General features: G+C 42.7%; 1 protein-coding gene across 2 annotated transcripts in view; it reads left to right on the top strand.

The window, feature by feature from the left end:
• The first annotated feature begins 1,065 nt into the window (after positions 1-1,065).
• SNX9 (sorting nexin 9) overlaps positions 1,066-18,742 on the top strand; it is a 61,230-nt gene continuing 43,553 nt past the window's right edge. For both annotated transcript variants that reach the window (XM_035538613.2, XM_035538612.2), the window contains exons 1-2: positions 1,066-1,262; positions 18,222-18,308. In XM_035538613.2, the coding sequence (XP_035394506.1) occupies positions 1,251-1,262; positions 18,222-18,308 (99 nt within the window). In that variant the 5' untranslated portion in view covers positions 1,066-1,250. The remainder of the gene's footprint in view (positions 1,263-18,221; positions 18,309-18,742) is intronic.

Below are 18,742 nucleotides of genomic sequence, written 5' to 3'. Positions count from 1 at the left end.
CCTAAAAATGCTGGAGACAAAATAAATCTGTAATGCACAATCTTTATTTCCATCTGTGGATAAATCCCTAGGAAGCAAACAGGCTGTTTGCTACTAGCTTTGATGCCCCTTCTCTCAGCCTTCTTCCATTGCTCAGCCAGATTTTGCTGGGCTGTTTCCTGGGTAGCAGAAGGATGGAGTGGGGACAATCTCCACTGAACTGGTACTGAGGTCTGCAAAAATCCTCATCAGGTCGCCACACGACCAATTTCACAACGCGTGATGTTGAAAAGATTGTTGGCAAGAAAGAAGAAGGTCGGGGTCCCTAAGCATAAAGAGGAAGCAGAGCTTCAGAGGGGTTTGCTCATGAAGGGATGCTGAAGTGGATGAAATACCAGGCTGGGAGGGACCACACGGCAAAACCAGTCCTCAATACCATACCTCAAATTAAAGGCAGTACCATAAAAGGTCTTTTGTGGTCCACAGGCAAAGGTTTTACTTTAGATACTGCTGTCATAAGGAATACAAGGTTGGAACCATTGTACGCATTTAAATGAATTCTGAAAAAGTTAAGAACTGAAGAGATGGAGTTCAAAAACTTCTCTAGTTAATCGGTTCAATGATTTGAAAAATAGTGGTGACCACTCTGGATTCTTCTGAATTCCTCCTCCTCACTCTCCATGAATCTCTTGATGCTGTTTTCCATTGCCAATAGCTGCTGTACACCAAGGCCCGGCCGCACCGGGGGTCTTGGGCGAAGCACCTCTCGGCGACAGCTGCACAGGGACAGACACTGTCCTCGCTGTTGCTTCGAAATTTTTATTCAGAAGCCACCGAGGGACAACAGCCCCGCATAGACAACTGAAGAGCGCTGTGAGGAGTTTCCAGTGGCCTCTGACGGCAGGAGCGGGGCTGCCCGTAACTCCGCCACCGCAGCACCGGGAATTTGAGGCCAAATCCCACCGAAACGGCAAAACCCTCACCGCCCTGTGCCGGCGGGAGGCATCCCGGGAGCCCTCCCACCGCCGGGGCGGCTCCCGCCGGGGGGCTGTGCGGAGGCAGGGGGCACAGCCCCCGCCTGCCCAGCGCCGGGGCCGGCTGCTGAGCCGCCCAGCGGCCCACAGGCGGCGGCGACGCCGAGGAGGAGCCGCCTGCGCGGCCCAGCGGCGGGCGGGCCGGACACGCCGAGCGAGGCGAGGCGAAGCGAGGCGAGCAGCCGCGGGCCGCGGCGGGGACGGGAGAGCGGCGGCCGAGCCCGCAGCGGCAGCGCCATGGCCACCAAGGTGAGCGGCTCCCGGGGGGGGGGGGACCCGGCGGGAGAAGGGGGCTGCTCCCCACACCGGGCACCGGCCGTCCCGCCTGCCTGCCCCCGCTCGGGCTCGCCGGAGGGCCGTGGGGCGGCGGGAGAAGGGCGAGGGGAGCCCCCGGGGCTCGGCCGCGCCGTGAGGGGCGGCGGGCGGGGGGGTCCTGGCCACGGCCGGGGCGGCCCTGCCCGGGCGGCGGCTGCTGGCGGGGGAGAGGCCTCGGGTAGGCCGCGGAGCGGCGGCAGCCGGGGGGGCTCCGCCGCCGGGCTGGGTGAGGCGGGGGGTGACGGGGAAGTGAAATTACGCCGCTGGGTTCCTCGGCGGTGCCGGCTGTTGGGGCAGCAAGTCGGAATTAGCCCGGCCTGTCCGAAAGCGGTGGCTTTCTAAATTAGCAATGCTTGTTCACTGTGCTGGTTGGTGAAGGGGCTGCGCTGTTTTGTCTCTGCCCGTGTAGGTGAGAAAGCGGCGCCTCCAAGTTGTCTAAATATTGTGGAAGGCTTCCTGGGTTTGAAGCAATACTTGCAGATTCATCTGAGTCCGCAACCTTGGCCAGCCGTTCACAAACTTCATTTTACTGAGGCAGTTCCCATACAGCGCACTGTTTATACTGTTTTTCAGTGTCAGAAATCCTGCATCTCGAATGGGTTAAAACGTAACATCTAAGTAGCAGCCCCTAACCATCTAAGTAGATGGCTGGGCGTGTTTTGGTAAACTTTCAGATGTGCAGAAGAAGGTGGTCTAGGCTTCAAAATCACGTAGTTAATTTAAAAAGCATTAATATGGTGAAATTCTTGTTCTATACAGGCTCTATGATATTGTTAATATATTTGTTTAGGATATTGTTAGTGTTTTATTATTGGTAATTTCCACTGATTTGTGGGATGTGAGTATGAATAACATGTAAACACACTTAACCTACCTACAGTAGGTAGCAATAAAAACAAAACTCCCAGGTATATATGTAATACGTAATACATAGTACACTAGGCAGACACTATGCTAAAATGGTTTAAAGCTTTTTCACCTGGCTTTGAGGTACAGCATCCTCACGGGATCACGTGAAGCCATTTTGTCCTTATATCTGAAAGCTTTCACTTTGCTTTTTACGAAATAAATTTTTGTGGTCATCATGGCCTTGCAATAAAAGGTGCGTCATTTCTTACTTACGAACCAGGACTGTATTGAAACCAGGCAGTGCAAGGCTTTTTCATTCTACGTTTTGCAAGTTACAGTATTTTACTTGAGCTTGCGTGTTAAAATTGGGAAGTGATAGTCAAGACTTGATTTTTTTTTTTTTGTTATGTTGATACGCTCGTGACTGAGAGCATTACTGAAGAGAAGCTTGCTTTATTTTTTGTAGGCTTCACCCATGACTTAGATCCCTCTCAGCTGCTGTGGGTTTTAATTTGCTAAATTTATTGGAACGTCAGCTGTAATAAAGGATACATTTTTGCAGCAGTGTAAGGGGGTGACTGGCTCAATGAATAGTCTTTAGAAACTCTGCCAAATAAGAAGTTACCATTTCACTTGGAAATTAAGTTTTGCTTTTTAAATTGTAAACAAACTTGCCACCTTCTACTTGCTCTCCTTCCAAAATATCTTTGGAATTTAAAAGAAAAGGCTTATTGGAATTGCACAAGAGAATGTTAACAAAATTATACTGTAACTAGTCACCTGGAGTCTGAATTTCTGAAACTTTTAACAGCATTAAAACCTATGTAGCTGGTAGGGATGACCGACAATCAGGCTGCACAGGCTACTAGTGCTTCCTGAATTAATTCCTGTTTAAACTAGAATATACTTTCCAAGAAGGAGGGGGAGAATTCAGTCTTAATTTGAACGCTTTCAGTGATGGAAAGTCCAGCTTTTTTTTTTTTTTTAAACCATCAACTTTCTTGCTGTTGACACTTCTTGTTTTGAATCTAAACCTGCCTGGCTTCTGTTTCCAGTTTTATCCTTTTATCTGCTAGGTTTACAAAGTCTCTTATCAAAGTGTTGGGGTTTCTGGGGTTGGGCAAGGAGAAACTGGGGTTTCTTCCATAAATTGTTTGTAAACTCTGGCTAGTTTTCTTGCCTTTCTCCTTGGTAAACCATGTCAATTGAGTTCCTAGAGCACTCCAGTCTGATGCACTCTAGGAACTGAAGCACTGATATGATTTAGTCTCCTCATCTCCTGGCTCTTCCCTGTACCATAGAAGTGCATGAGATTTCTTACTGAAGCAGTAAAAGCTTCCTGGGGAAAGAACTACAGTTTTCATGCAAAAAAAAAAAAAAACAAACAAAAAAAAAAAAAAAACCTTTACCAATGCTCTCCTGGCATATTTGTTAATTGGCAACTTTGCAGGGAGCCACTTGTTGAAGTTGGGCAAGGAAGGGTCAGAGGCCCCACATCCTCTGAAGGCCGTAGAGGTTGTTGCTGCTGTGAGCAGACCCAGCAGTCACCACAGCTCCTTCTCCTTCCCTGCACTAATCCCATGCTCTCTGTACAGGTGGTGACTCCAACAGGGTGACTTGTCAGGCCTGTCTTTGAGCTATTATAAGTTGTTAAAACAGCAAAAGATTACCTGAAGGAGAGCAGCGAGACAGTTTCATCCAGTTCCAGCAAGTAAAGTAGCTAAAAGTTTGCTCAGAGCTGATGCAAAAGGTTTGGTGTGTGTGGAGTGGGGGAGATTTTCATGGCGAAGGCTGGAAGTATAGCAGGAAAGTAGAAAACAGAGGATCTGAGGCTTCTCGTGGCAGTTCTTAGATCTGCTAGAGCCTTACTGTAACTTGGCAGCGGCCTTTCTGATTCCCTGAAGTCTTTCACAAGGTCACATGCTCTAAAAGCTGAAGCAAGTTTAAAAAAAAAAAAAGAAGGATTGTTTAGGAGATCCTAACTTCCAAAGTTTTACAGTACTTTAACTGAACCTGACTTAAGAGGTGGACATTTCATGTCCATGTTGCATATGTTATTTTGGATGCTTCCATCAGAGATGGAGCTGAGCTTACAAATCCCTTATTTTTAACTGTGCGCTAAAAAGACAAAAAGTTTCTGAGCTTAAAAGTACGTAATGAAGCCGAAAAATTTTTCAAAACTCAGTCACAAAGAAAATGCAATATCGTAAATGTGTTTCTCTGGTATTTGCTTGGAGAAGTCACATTCTGAATGCTTCTGTTTTCCACCTTGCCTTCCCTGGCCTTTCCTCTTTCTCTTTCCCCTGCACAGTTTGCAAAGTCCCAACTTTTACTCATGTCCTTTCTTTTGTTTTTGAGATTCATTGCATAGGGAGAGCAAGAAATCTCAGGAAGTGTTATGCTGACTTTGAAATAACATGCTCCCTACCTTGGTCTATTTTTAGAGGCATTTGTTTAAAAGCGCAGGCAGGTCCATTTCTTGATAAGGCTGAAGTTTTGCCCTTTGTGAGGCTGGAGTTTCAGGAGTGCAGTTATCAAGGGACGGAGGCACAATTATCAAGGGAAGCTGGTAGGTGAGTGCACATTGGTGGTCAAAGACAGTTCTTCTGGAACCTGTGCTGCTAATTAATGTGCAGTGAGGGGTTTAATGTAAAAGCTGGAGATGAAGTTAGGAGCTGATAACCTCTAATTTATAGGAGTTGTGCTATTGAAGCAGGTGACGTTACTTTCATAAGATAGGTATTTCACAAGGTGAAATACACCTGTATCCCACCATGATGCGCTTGGCTGTTCAGTGGTCTGTCTACTTCAGGGACTCAGTTTTATCTGGTTCTGGTTATAGGACTGGGCCCTTTTTCATGGGAAGAAGTCTCTTGAGGTGAAAGCTATTAAGCGGGATATTCTGTTCTTAAAAGAAGATATAGCTTAGCAATTTTTAATACACAAATATTTTGTTGTTTAAGGCTTTTTGTCCATCTAATGACCTTGGAATAGCTTTTGTGAATGTCATTAACCAGGTATAATTGAATGTAGCATGGTTCTTCTAATTGTGTTGAGGGAAGCTCACTTTATGTATGAGGATTTCAGATAGAAAAAAATATCAGTATTTTAGACTTCAATAATAGGAAGGGTTATCTTTAATTTTTCCATTCCTGTACTGATGTAAGGCTCACCAAAAGAAGCCTCCATTTTCATTTGTACTATCGTGAAGCTGTCTGTGTGTTTACGTTATGAATCAGGCAGAAACAATTCTTCGTTCTGATTTGCAGCTGGGAAGTGAAATATCCCTCTGCGCCAAGTGCTCCAAAATACCCAAACTTTGCACTGTGCAAGTCCGCCTTCTGTGCTGTCATAACTTTGACTGCAGTAAGTCTCTCCTAGGAAACTGTATTTTGGGAAAATACTCAGTTAATCAATCTTAATATTATCTGTGAGTTGGAAAGAACTTAAACTGTGCAGATCACTTTGTCCTCTAGTCAGCATGTTCCACTGTTCGAATTCAGCAAAGTAAGACTTAACCATGATTTTGTTCTTTGCATTTACAAGTGTGGGCTGTGATGGAACAAAACTGATTAGGTTAAGTAGTCATTTTAGTTTAATGGTCTTACTCACATTAGAAGTTGTGGGTTTTGTTTGTTTTTTTTTTTTTGCCAAGCTATAATTAAATAGGTGTAAAAATATTTCTTTGTATTTTTTAAGGGGCAGCGGGAGTAGGAGAGTGGGTGAAAATGCTTGGTAATGCAAATTTACTTTAAATACCTGACCCGTTGATACAGTGAGGTGTTAGGATGAGTTCAACCACACAAGAACTTAACACTGACACATCTTACTAAGATGCAGGTTTTCTGTTCTTTTGCCTTTGAACTTCTGATCTTTTAAAAGTTCAGTGATAAGTGGGTTACTTTACGTCCCAGTAATTATTAGTGCAAGGCTTCTTGTTTGACAGCCGGCTGTTGGGCTAGGAAGCTGGCGAGTTGATGGGGTTCTGTATGATGTTATGCTTGGGTAATGATTCCTCTGACTCAATTTTTCAAAGTTATTTGAAGCACCTGGGCATTGAGTCATCAGAGGCTCATTACCAGAGGTCGTCACTTAAAAATATGATTACAGCAGTGAAGGAGAAGGAAATCTGGTATCAGATGCTATCATGTTTCATGGTTCATCTGGTTTGTATGCTCAGTGATTCAGATTTTCACGCTGGTAGAATTTTTCCATGTATCAGTAAAGTTTGAGCAATAAGTCTTTACAGTTAGCTGTGGCTTGGTAATAAATGTTATTTTACTCCATTCTTTCAATGTTTTTCTTTGGGAGTTGTCACCTCTTTTAGAACCTTTGTTTTTAATGTCTTCGAAAATCTGCTTAAATTAGAACATCCGCACGTTCTTCTGTCTATGAAAACTTCCTTATTTGATTAGGGTGTCTGGCAAATCTCAAAAAGCAAAGTTTACACAGAGACAAAGGGAACGTATATGAGAATTTTGCTGTTTTAAATATATCAGTTCCCTCCTATATTGTATTTGCCCTCAATTGCAACATTGCTGTTGGAAGCAGTCTTGGAAAAGATTACAAAAGCAGGTAGTAGAGATTGTAAAATAGTGGGAGTGATTTGTTTCAGTCAGCACTGCAGTAAGACAGATTAAATAATTCCAGATATCTAAATGGTAGAGTGAATAATTATTGCAGTGCTCTGCGTTTAAAGCCTCGACTTTTCTATGTCAAATCACGTTTTGCAATTAGAAGGTCATTCAACTTCACTTTCAACTTTTCTGAAAGGGGCAAAAATCAAAGCTTGTGCTTTTACCTTCTTTAGTTGTATTCCAGCTCTCTCAGCAATTTGTGACCAAAAAGGAGCTTCCCGAGTAACACAAAGTTCAAAAAGCAAGGCATTCTTGTAGTAATTCAACAAGCAAAGCTCAAGTGCTACTGAGGAGAAGGATCTCTGCATACTGCTCACTGGAAAATTGAACTGGAGCTCTGAGCCTTATTTTTTCCAAAACGGTAAGAGGAAAAGGGCACGAGACATAAATTTTCTTGTAGGGAGTTGCCTTCGTGCAGGCTGCTCCAGCTGTTCGGTGGCCGAGAGGGGACCTTCAGGACTTTGCCTGGCGTGAAGGTCACACGAGCAGTCCTGGGCACTGCTAGTAAGAGGGTGTGTGCTCGTAGCAGGTCAAAGCAGTGACTCTCTGTGTGAGCAGATGTTTTGTTTTGCTAAGTTGGTTAGGGAAACTTTTTATTTTCCTCCTGTATTTCAGAGCAGCTCTTCAGAAGGAGGCTAAGGGCAGAGCTTCCCCCGCCAATAAAAGCAGCTGCTTTACCGGAGGATTTTCCAGTATGCAAAATGCGGCTGGAAGGAGGAGAGGGCCGCTGGGAGATGCTGGGCCCTGCAGCTTAAGGCAGGTCCCGGGGGAGTCTGAGCAAAACAGCTGCATGTGGGGACGGGCAGCGGTGCCTGACCTGGGGTTTCTGCAAGCGGGACTTGCCCGGGTGAAATCATTCAGTCCCCTCTCTTGTAAAACGTGGGACTCGTGTACAGCCTGGTGACGGGCGTTTTCTCGCGACTTATCTCTGTGTTGCTGACTTCTGCTCTGACTTGCCATCTGCTCCTCCTTGGCAAAGGAACTGTTGTGCTTGTATTTTGTGTCTTCACGCGGTATCTCTGTTTATACACAGCAGGTTTTGAAGTTGCTCTCCTTTTCCCAGCACTTAGAGACTGCAGTTCTCAATGTTCAGAGCGAAAATAAGCTGTCCTCTTCATTCTAGTTAAACTCAAGCAAAATGTTTGTTTTCTTGGCCTACACAATAAAAATGGCTAATTTTCAAGGGAAAAAAAGCTGTAAAAATTCTCTTAGGTGCCTGGTTCTCTCTTCTGTATGAGAGTTTTTCCCATTTGTCATGCAGGCAGTCAATGAGACTATCACATTTATTGTCTCTGCTAGTTCTGATTCAGCCATGGCATTCCATGAAGAGCCTGTACAATTGACCTTTCTGCAGCACCGAGGCCGTGAATGATGAGGCAATTCATTTTGTTCTAGAGCTTGATCAGGTCTGAGAATTAAGCTTAAATGTTTTATCTCCTCCACCGGATTAAACATTTTTTTTGGGGGGGGGGGGGTGTTGCTGCTGGCTAAGACTGAAGTAATTGAAAATCACGATACCATATGATATATTAGTACAGTTAGCGTTTGGCTAGTTACAACACAATTCTTTTAGCAGTACTGTCATTTCCTCCCGTAACAGCCCTGTATTTGTCTGCTGAAAATGGTTGCTTACGGAACACAAAATGAAGCATCTTTCTCACTGCAGATAAGGAGACCGTCTTTTTGGAAGTTTGTAAACAGGAGCTGAATTGTAACTGCTAGATCAGCAGCTCTGCCACCTTCTGTCAAGCTTCCAGGTTTTCTAGAAACTTGTAAGGAAGGAGCAGTTTAAACTTTCTTTTCTGACTTTTTTTTTTCATTTCTTTTACCAGTAACCTCTATAGTGACAGACAGAGAGTTTCTGGGGTATCCACTTTAAATCCATTCCTAGATAATGGAAGACGGTGATCTGTAAAAGAGAAACCTCAAAAGGTATATGACTTGCTGAAATGTGGCTCTTCCAGTTGTCATTAAAGTACTGTTTTTTGTGATGCTTCTGTCCAGACACTTTATTTTTTTTTAGTGTAGCGGGATAGGACAGTACTGCTAGCGTGCACGCTGCATGAAGTTGTAGGTGAGCAATGTCCGGTTTCAGTGCTGGCTGTTCTCCAGCTGGGCCTAGTGACTGAGCTTTGCGCACGTGAGCTGCTGTGGAAGGCGACAGGTTCGTAACTCCTGGGCTTTTCTACAGTGTCAACAGAAAAGCCTAGAACAGCTGTAACCTGGGGGTATGTTAGAACCCAAAAAACCTGAACATTGCCCATTTATATAGTAAAGTGACTTCATGTGATAAAGTGATAATGTATTTACATTGGTAAGACAGTTTCCTTGCTTGTTTTCGTAATATAAAAATAAACCTAGAAATGGTTCAATTATCAGGCTTTCATGAATTTTTTTGCTTTTTTTGTTTCTTGAAGGACTGAGAGATCACAAAACATTTAATGTCTTGATTAACGTTGGTTACTCAATTAACAGAGAATTTAGCAGAACTCCACGCTGAGGATCTGCTTTGCTGCATTTTAATTTTTTCTCTTGGATGTTTTCAGCTAGAATATTCCTGAGCACTTGTTTCCCAGTTAGTGTTACCAGTGTCTGGCCTTTCGGAGTTGTAAGGCTGTTCCATTCTGTAATTTACCTGCAGGTCGAGTTGTATTTGAAGTAGCATCATTTTAGCATGCAGGTTGGGCGCTCTGCAAGTTCTACATTCGCATCTAGGTTGGCCTCTGCAGCTGGCGTATGGAGATGCATGACCTGTAATAGTGTGGTGAGTCTGCAAAGGCTTGAAATTCATTAGCCTGCCTTGGTGAAACTTCATGTCTCACTAATTATTGGGATAATTGCAGTTCTGTAATCTCCTCTCACAGAGGAAGCACTCTTGTGTGACAACAGGCTGTCTTAATGAGTAGGTCAGGACATGACAGATTTTCTGGTGAATGCTGCAGGCATCTTCTCAAAACCTTTGCTTCTTCCTAGCTTTGTTCTTCAGGGCTGGGTTTGCGAGGGTTTAATGCCAACAATTGCACGGTCTCAGGCTAATACCAGAAGTCAACATGGCAGGCTCCTGAAATACACAGATAAACTTTGGGTCGGCAAACAGCTGCAAGGGGGTAGTTTGATTGCAGAGACACGGTAGTGATTGAATCTGGGCAGAGATTGTAATCGCCCTTGAGATAAATGTATCCTGCCTAACATCCATAAAACAAAGCCATGCTGCACTCACTCCAGTTGAGCATGCTGGTGTAACTGGAATTAATCTTCTCAGGTTGGAAATTGTTTAGATGTGGACCTGTTATAGATCTGTATTCAGAAAGGAAAACACGAGGCAGTGTGGGCATGCAGAACAGTGCAGTAAATTGGTTTTGAGAAATGTCTTCTGACAGAGTTGGAGCTCCTCACCCATGGTTAAAGTATTGCAATACATTGTTAATTGATAACTGGTTTGTAACTAATGCTTTGAACAAGAAGAAAAAAAAAGTTTGTGCTTAACCCAATAGAAAGCTCAGATGTGATGAGCAGGAGTACCTAAGTCAGTATTTGGAAACGTCTCTAAATTGCATGGGTATGATGCGTGTATTTCTGCAGCTGCATTTCCCTTGCGTCTGTACTGCCTGGGTGCGTGCAGATCCTGTTACCTGGTTCCCCAGTGCTCCATCAGTACGTCTGTATGGGCACTGCAAAAGGTATCTGAGCACCTCTGTTAAAGGAACTTCGTGGTTAAAACTTCAAAGTGCACGATGGCTCTTTTGCAAGTATCACGCCTGAATGCTGCTTTTTAAAACTACCGACCTGCTTATAGGTGATCTGCGAGCTTCAAAATCCTTAAGCTTGGTCATGAGCGTGCAAATAAAACCTGCTGTGTTTTCCATTGTTCCTGCTCGTGGCAGTGGTTATCTACCCACCTGTATTGCTAACTGCAGGGAAAGGAGCTATAATTCCCTTTAAGAGATCTTAAAATCTTAAAGTATTACATTCCAACACTTGTAAGAGATCTTTAGCATAGGCATAGGCTGATAACTTTGAGTCCTTATTGTGCCTTGTAATGTTTAGCCCCAGATGGTTGAGCCGAGCAGTGGGATCCCCGAGGTGTAGGAATTCACCTGAAGGCAAGCTCTCAGTGTGAGAGCTGCCTGTTGTGCTGGCCAGCAGTCTGTCTGCTTGTGTTGGCGCCGGGCGTGCCAATGTTTGCTTATGGGGAAGCAGCTATAAAGAAGTCCAGGGTCTGTAAATCAAGAGGGAGGTACGTAACCAGAAGCAAGCAGGACTCATTTAACTGAATGCCTGTCGTCTTCTCTCTCTGAGAGCTGCTGGCAGTAGCTGAAGGGGCTCCTCGGGTCCCTTGCCCTCCTGGCCTTCCAAGCTCAGCCATGGTATCCCTATATTTTGGCTCTGCCAAAGCTGCCTGTACTTCAGCTTGGTCCTTTCACAGAACTAGCACTTGCTGCAAGGAGTTAAGTGGTCTCCCTGCCTTATTGGGAAATGCTCTTAGATGTCAATGACCAGCTTTCCTCAGAAAGAACCTGTGCCAAGAGCCACGAGGAGCTTCCAGGGGTTATCAGCTGTGGGTGTGCCTGGGGAGGTTCTTTCAGCAAGTAAAAAGCCCTCTTCAGGAGCTCGCTCTTCCTCAGCTCTGAAGAGCCAGTCTGTCCTCACACAACAAAAGCATGAGTTGCTGAAGAAGGTTAATAAGCCGTTGCCCTTATGACTAAGGAAAATGTTTTTCAAGTCTCTTTAGCACTTGAAAACTTGCTTAGTCATTTGTTTCTCTCAGAAGAACATGTAGAAGTAACTTTAAGGTATGCATATTACAACTGTATTCTAATTTTAAAGAGTTGTTGGTTTAAGCCACACGCGTTTTGGTGGGAATCAAGTATGTCAGTACCGTCCCTTACCTCATAAACACTTCAAACTTTGCACCTTGTACCTTTTGGAACCTCTTTATGCTCTGTTAACCTTTCCCTTGGATTACGAGGTAGGTCTTTTAATCCAGTGCCATTATTTAATTACGTATCTGCCTGAAGTCTTGGAGGCACGTGCAGCTTCTGAGGGAGAAGCGGAGTTCCCTGCCCTCTCCTCTTGTCTGCAAGCATGTTTTATTAGCAGGATGAAATGATGCAAGTCCTTGTTTCTTTGCTTTTTATCTGTGTTTAATTTGCTCCTAATGTGATTATAGTCAGCGTTGTTACCTCCAAATGACTAGCTGCAGGCTACCAGACTATTTTAGAGTTGAAAAATTGCTCAGAAGAAAGCGAGCCAGCAGGCCAAGAGAACGCTTTTCAGTCTGGATTTGCAGAGTAATGGGGGGATCCTGCAGCTGCTGGGGGGACTTAAGGTAATGATAGCAGAAGGCTGTGATCTCTGCTGGTCCAGAAGAGGAGCTCTTCACTAAACGATGTTTCACTTTTTGGGTGAGTTTGTTTTAATTCTGGTGTTGTTGAAAGCAAAAAAAGCAATTGTGTTAGTAAAGAAATGTAGCACTCAAGGGAGCTTTTTATTAAACAAGTGAATTTTAGCTTTCAGTTGCTCTTTAATAAAATTGTAGTATGAAACAAATTTGAAGGGGTAGTTCAGTTTCTTCAGCCTGGCGGGTTTGTCTGGGTAGGTGTTGAGCACACCTACAAGAACAGCGATGCCTAGCATTGCACATGCAATACACATTTTCTCAGTCTGCTCTGTATTAGTTTACACATTTAAATGATCCTAATCTTTTAATTTCTTTACTGTAGCCAAGACAGAAAGTAGCTACCTTTCCAGGCTGAGAGGCATAAGCACTTTCAGAGCCATTTGACGTTTCCGCTTAGGCTATCCAAGTATGCACTTAATCCAGCAGTCTGATACAATTGTGATGGATGGACTAACATGAGGAGGCAGTTTTGTTAAATCATGTCCCCAGATGCTGCAGTTGCTGCAATAAAAAACTGTTCAGTCTTGGAGTACTGAGTGGCTTTTGGGTGAGCCTGGGTTTTAGAAAAAGAAGGGGGGAGAAGGTTAAGTATAGCTAAGTGATAGCCACTGATGGAAGTACACTGAGGTGGGAAAAAAGGGATGTCTCCTACTTTATGTTCCTAAAGCATTTTTCTTTTTGTTCCTCAGCTCTTCGGACACTAGTTGTTTTAATTCTTCACCTTCTCACAGTTCCCTTAGTAATAGCAACTGTGCGACTTAGCGAGCATCTTGACTTGCCTGAGAGCTCTTTTCGAAGATGAGGGAGCATAGGAAAGAGAACGGAGCCAGTTTATTGGATCTTCTGCACTTCAAATCTGCTCACTGTCATGGCTATTTAAAATTTAAGGAGTTTAGTTGAGAAGAAGAGTCCTAGCTCAAAAAAAGTCAGTGCTTTTTTTTTTTTTTTTTTGGAAGACATTTTGCTGGGCTTCCCAATTCATGATTTCTGCTTCTCTAGTGGGTTGCAGATTTCTTCAAAAAGATTTATCTGCCCCAGTTACTTTCTGGAAAAATGATACAGAATTTGATCTTTCTATGAATCTGGGAATCGCTGCTACCAGCATAGCATAGCATACCAGCATAGAAAGTAGAACACGATGCTGGAGAGCAAGCATGAACCTGCAGTCTACTGCTCTCATTTCTACTGTGATGTGATGCTGCAGTTGCCTTTAAGACAAGTGGCACCAAGCAGACTAAACTTGTAAATCCTGGTCCCTTGAGAAGTGCAATACCGAATGGCTGAAGCTCCAAATCATGTGCTATCTGCTAAAAGGAAGGCATGCATTTATTAGAGGAATTTCATGCTTTGAACCTTTTATGGACATTTTCTTTGCACTGTGCTGCTGCCAGCTATCCTAGAGAAGCTGTCATCTTGTGGCGTAAGTTCCTTAAACACTAACACGTGGCTGAAAACCATGACTCTGGCATAACACAAGATCTTTCTAATAGAATGAAATCCTGTCCATGGGGAAAGTGTTTTCAAAGATAAGTTCAAATTTTGGGTGGGTATCACTGACATGCTCCAGTTTTGATGCTGCTCTCAAATTTGTGCAGCTGGTGGGCTGCGCCTGTGCACATCAGGATTGTCAGACCTGGGGGTAAGCTGCTCTTCTGCCTGAGATAGTTGTCTCACTGCTGATGCGCCTTAGAAAAGACGTAAAGGTTCCTTTTATGAGAAATAGGAGCAACTGCTCCCTCTCCTCCTCCAGGGTGCTGGGACAAGCAGAGAGGATCTGGTCCGCCAGGATGCCTGTAGAGATCTCAAACTCACATATCGTAGTGGTAATGCAGTCCTTCATTAGAATTTCATTTTAATGACTCTTGCAGCCAAATTCCCACTTAATTTATGCTAAGCATCTCGACATGCTGCCAGTTGCAGTTCCATAGCCTTATGTCTGTTTGCAGAAATCAGTTGGCAAGTGGTCGTGGTTATTTTTTTCCTCTTGGAAAGAAAAGGGGTGGGAGGAGCAGAAGATGTGCAAGTCTGACAGATGTAAATAATGGATAAAAGCTAACTGCTCCAAACTTGCAGAGGAACAGCGCTTTGACTAGTCCAGGTACTGCTTTTCAATATGAAGAATCTTTGTATTTTAGATGCTATTTAGTGCTAATAATGCTTAGACACTGTTACTGTTATTTTAAAAAGATGGCAATGATGATTGATTGCAATACTTAGTGTGAAGTCTAACTTCTGTAAATTCTAAGTCAGTAGATCTGTAACAGCAGCCCAGATGTGTAACTCAACAGCACATGGAACCAGTTCCCGAGGATGCTGGTGTACCACTGAGAAGCATTAGTTTCCATTTCTGAATGAGCTTTTCAGCAGTGTGGCTGTAGGCATTTTCCTTCAATAAGATCTCCTGTCTTTAATTTGCAGAGAAAACTGCCATCTTCCTCTCCTTCCAGACAAACTATAATGTATGCTAAGCATCAGGTGTTTGTTTTTCTTCTTGTTAGGTGGTGAGCAGCTGGTACTTGTTTTGTGGATTTGCAATGTTCTGTAACTGAAGCAATGGCCTTTATTCCGAGAAATGAACGTTTGAATCTCTGAAGTTCCTATCGTTCTTGGATTTTTAGATCCTTTTACATATGATCAGATGTAAATATGAAGTAAAACTGTTACTGTAACACTTTCTTAAACTATGTTTTGAAGAAGTTATGTTTGTACGTTTGTGGTCATTTTGTATTATTTGGAATTGTCTTTGCTATTTCAGCAGTTCCCATTTTATAGGTGTTCAAAATGTCTATAAACTTTGACCTCATATCCAATGTATATATTGCAGTACCCAGGAGCTAAAATCTTTTTCTGGTTGAGTGCTTTCTTCTCTCCATATACGTATGCTATTTTGCAATGATCTAACTCTAAGCTATGAGTACCACTTGGATGCAATATCTGCGGCTAGTAAGTAGGAAATGGTTTGTTGCCAAACCACACCATTTTCCTTTGTCATGTTTTGGAACTGATTGTCAAAAAATCAGATAGGTGTGGGGCTGTTGTCTCAGTGCAAGGAAATGCCAGAGGAAGGGCTTTTTCCGCTGTTAACAATGCACTTATTAGATGGAGCGAGTCACCTATAAACTCAACCAATTATAATTTATAATTTTATAATAATCCATGTTTGTATTACTATGAATCCTTTTTTCAATTTGTCAAAATGCAGTAGGGCAAAAATTGAGTTTGCATTTTCTTCCCTTTTCCTATTTCTCTTTTAACAACTTCTGAAATAGGAATCTGGAGCAGGTGAATGAATAGATTTGGCACGAGGGCTTTATTAAATTCTGTGCATCTCTCTTGGTCTTTCCTTCCATACGTGCTGAATACTTCCAGATTTCTCTGCATAACTTAATCTCCTTGGAGAGCAAAGTATTTGCACATGATATCTAAGTTATTAGACACAAATATTTTAGCTTTCCAGTCTGGTCATTACTGTAGGGTGTTGAGACACTTCTGAAGACTAAAAATTTGGTCATGTCCTGGTGAACTCCTATTGCCCATGAACAAAAGCCTCAACTTGATATCATCTTGTACTGCTTGAGGGATGTGAAGAAGGCTGCTTGCCCCATAGGCCAGATGCCCAAGCTGTGTTCAGGTGACTTGTGTAATGGGATATATATGGGTAATCTGCTGTAAAAATGACATGTTCAACACCTTTACGTCTTAATGCTGAGGGGAGAGGGCTGGTGAATGGTGCTTCTTACAGCCCTACCTAAGTTGTTCCTGCAGTTCAAAAGGTATGTTTCTTATCTTCAATTTTATTGCTTTAAGGAGAGTAAGGAGGGTTGTTCTTCCATCTGCAGGGAGGCCTGATTTTCTGCTGGGAGGAAGGCAGTCGGTGGTGTTATTGAAAACAGTTTTCTCTTCTTCGTCTTGGTTTTGCATGGCGTAATCCGAAAGTGCTGAAAGCCTCCTTTCTAAAGGAAGAAAAATAATAATAGGAAGCATTAAATGTGCTTAGGACACATGGTTTTCTTAAACGTTGTGCTTCTCTAGTAGAAAAGACCAAGTGCTTGACTTGTGCGTGTCGCTCCTGATTAGCTTTGTCAGCTGAGCTACAGGATGTGCTTTTTTCCTCTTTGTTTTTATTTACACTGAAGTGAAGTATCTTGACCAGACAAATATTTCTACATGATACTTACGAAATTAAGATGTGAGGAATGGAAGCTGTGTTTTTTCTGGGTTTATGTCAGAAGGGATGCCTGGAAGGGGATCATAACAACTTTCAGTTTTGAGGCTTGATGAATGTCTGCCTTCTGGTATCTTTTCCTTTTTTTTTTCTTTTTTCCTATTATATAGTTCGCTTTTAAGCGGAAATAATGATTTTACTGTGATATTTATGGCAAAAACTATTTGTTTCACTTTTTTCTTCCCCTGACCTCCAAGTGCAAGAAGGCCCTCATTGCTGTGGGCAGTGCCTGACGTTGTTAGTAATGCTGTCATAAAATTGGCTTTTGTTTTTGGCTTATTTCCTGCTGATAAAATATATATAATAATCCCTTTCTGCTGCTCATAATCTTATATGAGCTGGTGGGGAGGAGGTTTCTTTTCCTTTTCTGTGGATTTGGGGCCTGCGAAACAATGATTGCAGTTCCAGTTTTAGAGGCCTTCGTATACACCCACAGATCTCTGCAACTTTGTTTTTAGAAATGACTTCTCTCCTAAACTTCAAGCTACTAAGGACTCTTTTTTTTTTTCTTGTTACTGGGTTTATAGCTTGTTATTTTAGTTGCACAAGTAAATCTATTTGTTAGCACTGTCTGGTAACACGTGTACTTTTCCTGCTTGACTTTCTTGACCAGTCGTCTAGCTTTCTGTTTTGTTGCTCTGTGGTAAGCAGCATTGGCACCAATGGGATAAAATAAGTATTGATCACTTCTGGGGCACCTGGCTAATGTGACAACTTGAGATATAAGTTATAAGGTTTTTATTATTTATAAGTTCTGTTTTATTTCCAGGAAAGGCAAGCACAGATAAACTTCAAACCTGACCAAACAAGACAGCATGAAACCCTTTATCTAATACACCACTTTAATGGCAGAATCTTCCTTTAAGATTCTAGGGTGAATTACATGTGATTTTTGTCAGATTCTCTCTGCATCAATCTGAACAGTTTGTGAGGAAGTAGTCACTTTTAATTCCTGATAGCCTTCTCAACTTTAGATTGGAAGGTAATGTAATAGAAGACAATGAAATGATAATTGGGAATATAACCTTACACCGTGCCACAACTCTTTGTATATAGCAGCTCTGGTCTTTAAACATTAGACAACTTTGTCAGTGTTTCTAACAACATTTTTTTTAATGTAGTGCAATTGCAGAGTCACTACACAGTAAAGACTTTTGTGTCTAAATACTTGAAAATTAAGTTGTTCTTTTTGTTTGTTTCTCCCCCCACGCCTGTGCCAGTATGTAACAGGCCCGCTCTGTTTGTGCGTTTCATAGAATAGTTCCTCCTGATTACTGAGTATCTCAAAACATCACTGTACGTATTACTATTTGTGTGCAGCAGTGATTACTCACATGTGCAATCATTTCTGATTTACTCTGTCCGAATTGCTTGCTCTATGAAACAGTCCCCTTTACCCAAATTGGAGTTGGAATGTGTCTTGTAGAATAAAATATTAATTGGATTGTTTGCTAAAGTTAGAAGCCTTTCCTTCTTCCCCTTGGAAAAAGCTGTACAGACAATTTTGGACAGGGCAGAGAACAGCAAGTTTAATATTGTGAATCTTCCAGGAAAAAAGTGGTTATCTGTAAGAGCTGTGCAGGAGATTTTCGTCTCGTAAAGTTTGCATTAGTGTTCAGTTTGGAGCTCTAATTTAGGAGATATTAGCCTCCACCATGCTGAGTTGCTCTTCGTACATCCAGCCCCTCCCCACCTAGTATTTCTGCTGTTTAACAATGAGTCTTCTGTGCAGTCATCTAAATAACATGGAAGGCTCACTGGTGTGTTCTTTTCACTTATAGGCTCGTGTTATGTATGACTTTGCTGCTGAGCCTGGAAACAACGAGCTGACCGTCAGTGAAGGGGAGATCATCATAATTACCAACCCGGTAAGAAAAATGACATGGAAACAGGGCTTCACTGCAGTGTCCTGGCCTAATTCAGCAGGTGAAGGAAAAGATGTGCTAGGTGACTCTGTGAATCCGTGACTACCTTCCACTGAAGAATTAGTACACGAACTAAAACCAAAGAATTTTCTAATAGTGTTGTGGAAACAAATGCAATTAGCATGATTCTGGAGGTCAGGGGCCCTCTCAGCCTGTGCCTACACACTTTGGAATTCGTTGCTCAGCTTTTTTATTCTGCTAAATAGAGCAGAGCGCCAAGGCAGAAAGAGCTAATGATAGTGATACCCTTTACATCTGAGTGTTGTCTTTTTTTCTTGTGCCTAGTGTTCCACATTTTGTGTTTATGTAGTCTCTCACGTTTGCCACTTGAATTTAAATAATTCTGACATGCCAGCTCCCTTAAAGGTTTTGCGTTT

This window comes from Cygnus atratus, chromosome 3, assembly GCF_013377495.2.
Source record: "Cygnus atratus isolate AKBS03 ecotype Queensland, Australia chromosome 3, CAtr_DNAZoo_HiC_assembly, whole genome shotgun sequence".
NCBI lineage: Eukaryota > Metazoa > Chordata > Aves > Anseriformes > Anatidae > Cygnus > Cygnus atratus.
Note: the sequence above shows the minus strand (reverse complement) of the source record. Positions and strands in the feature narration are given on the sequence as shown.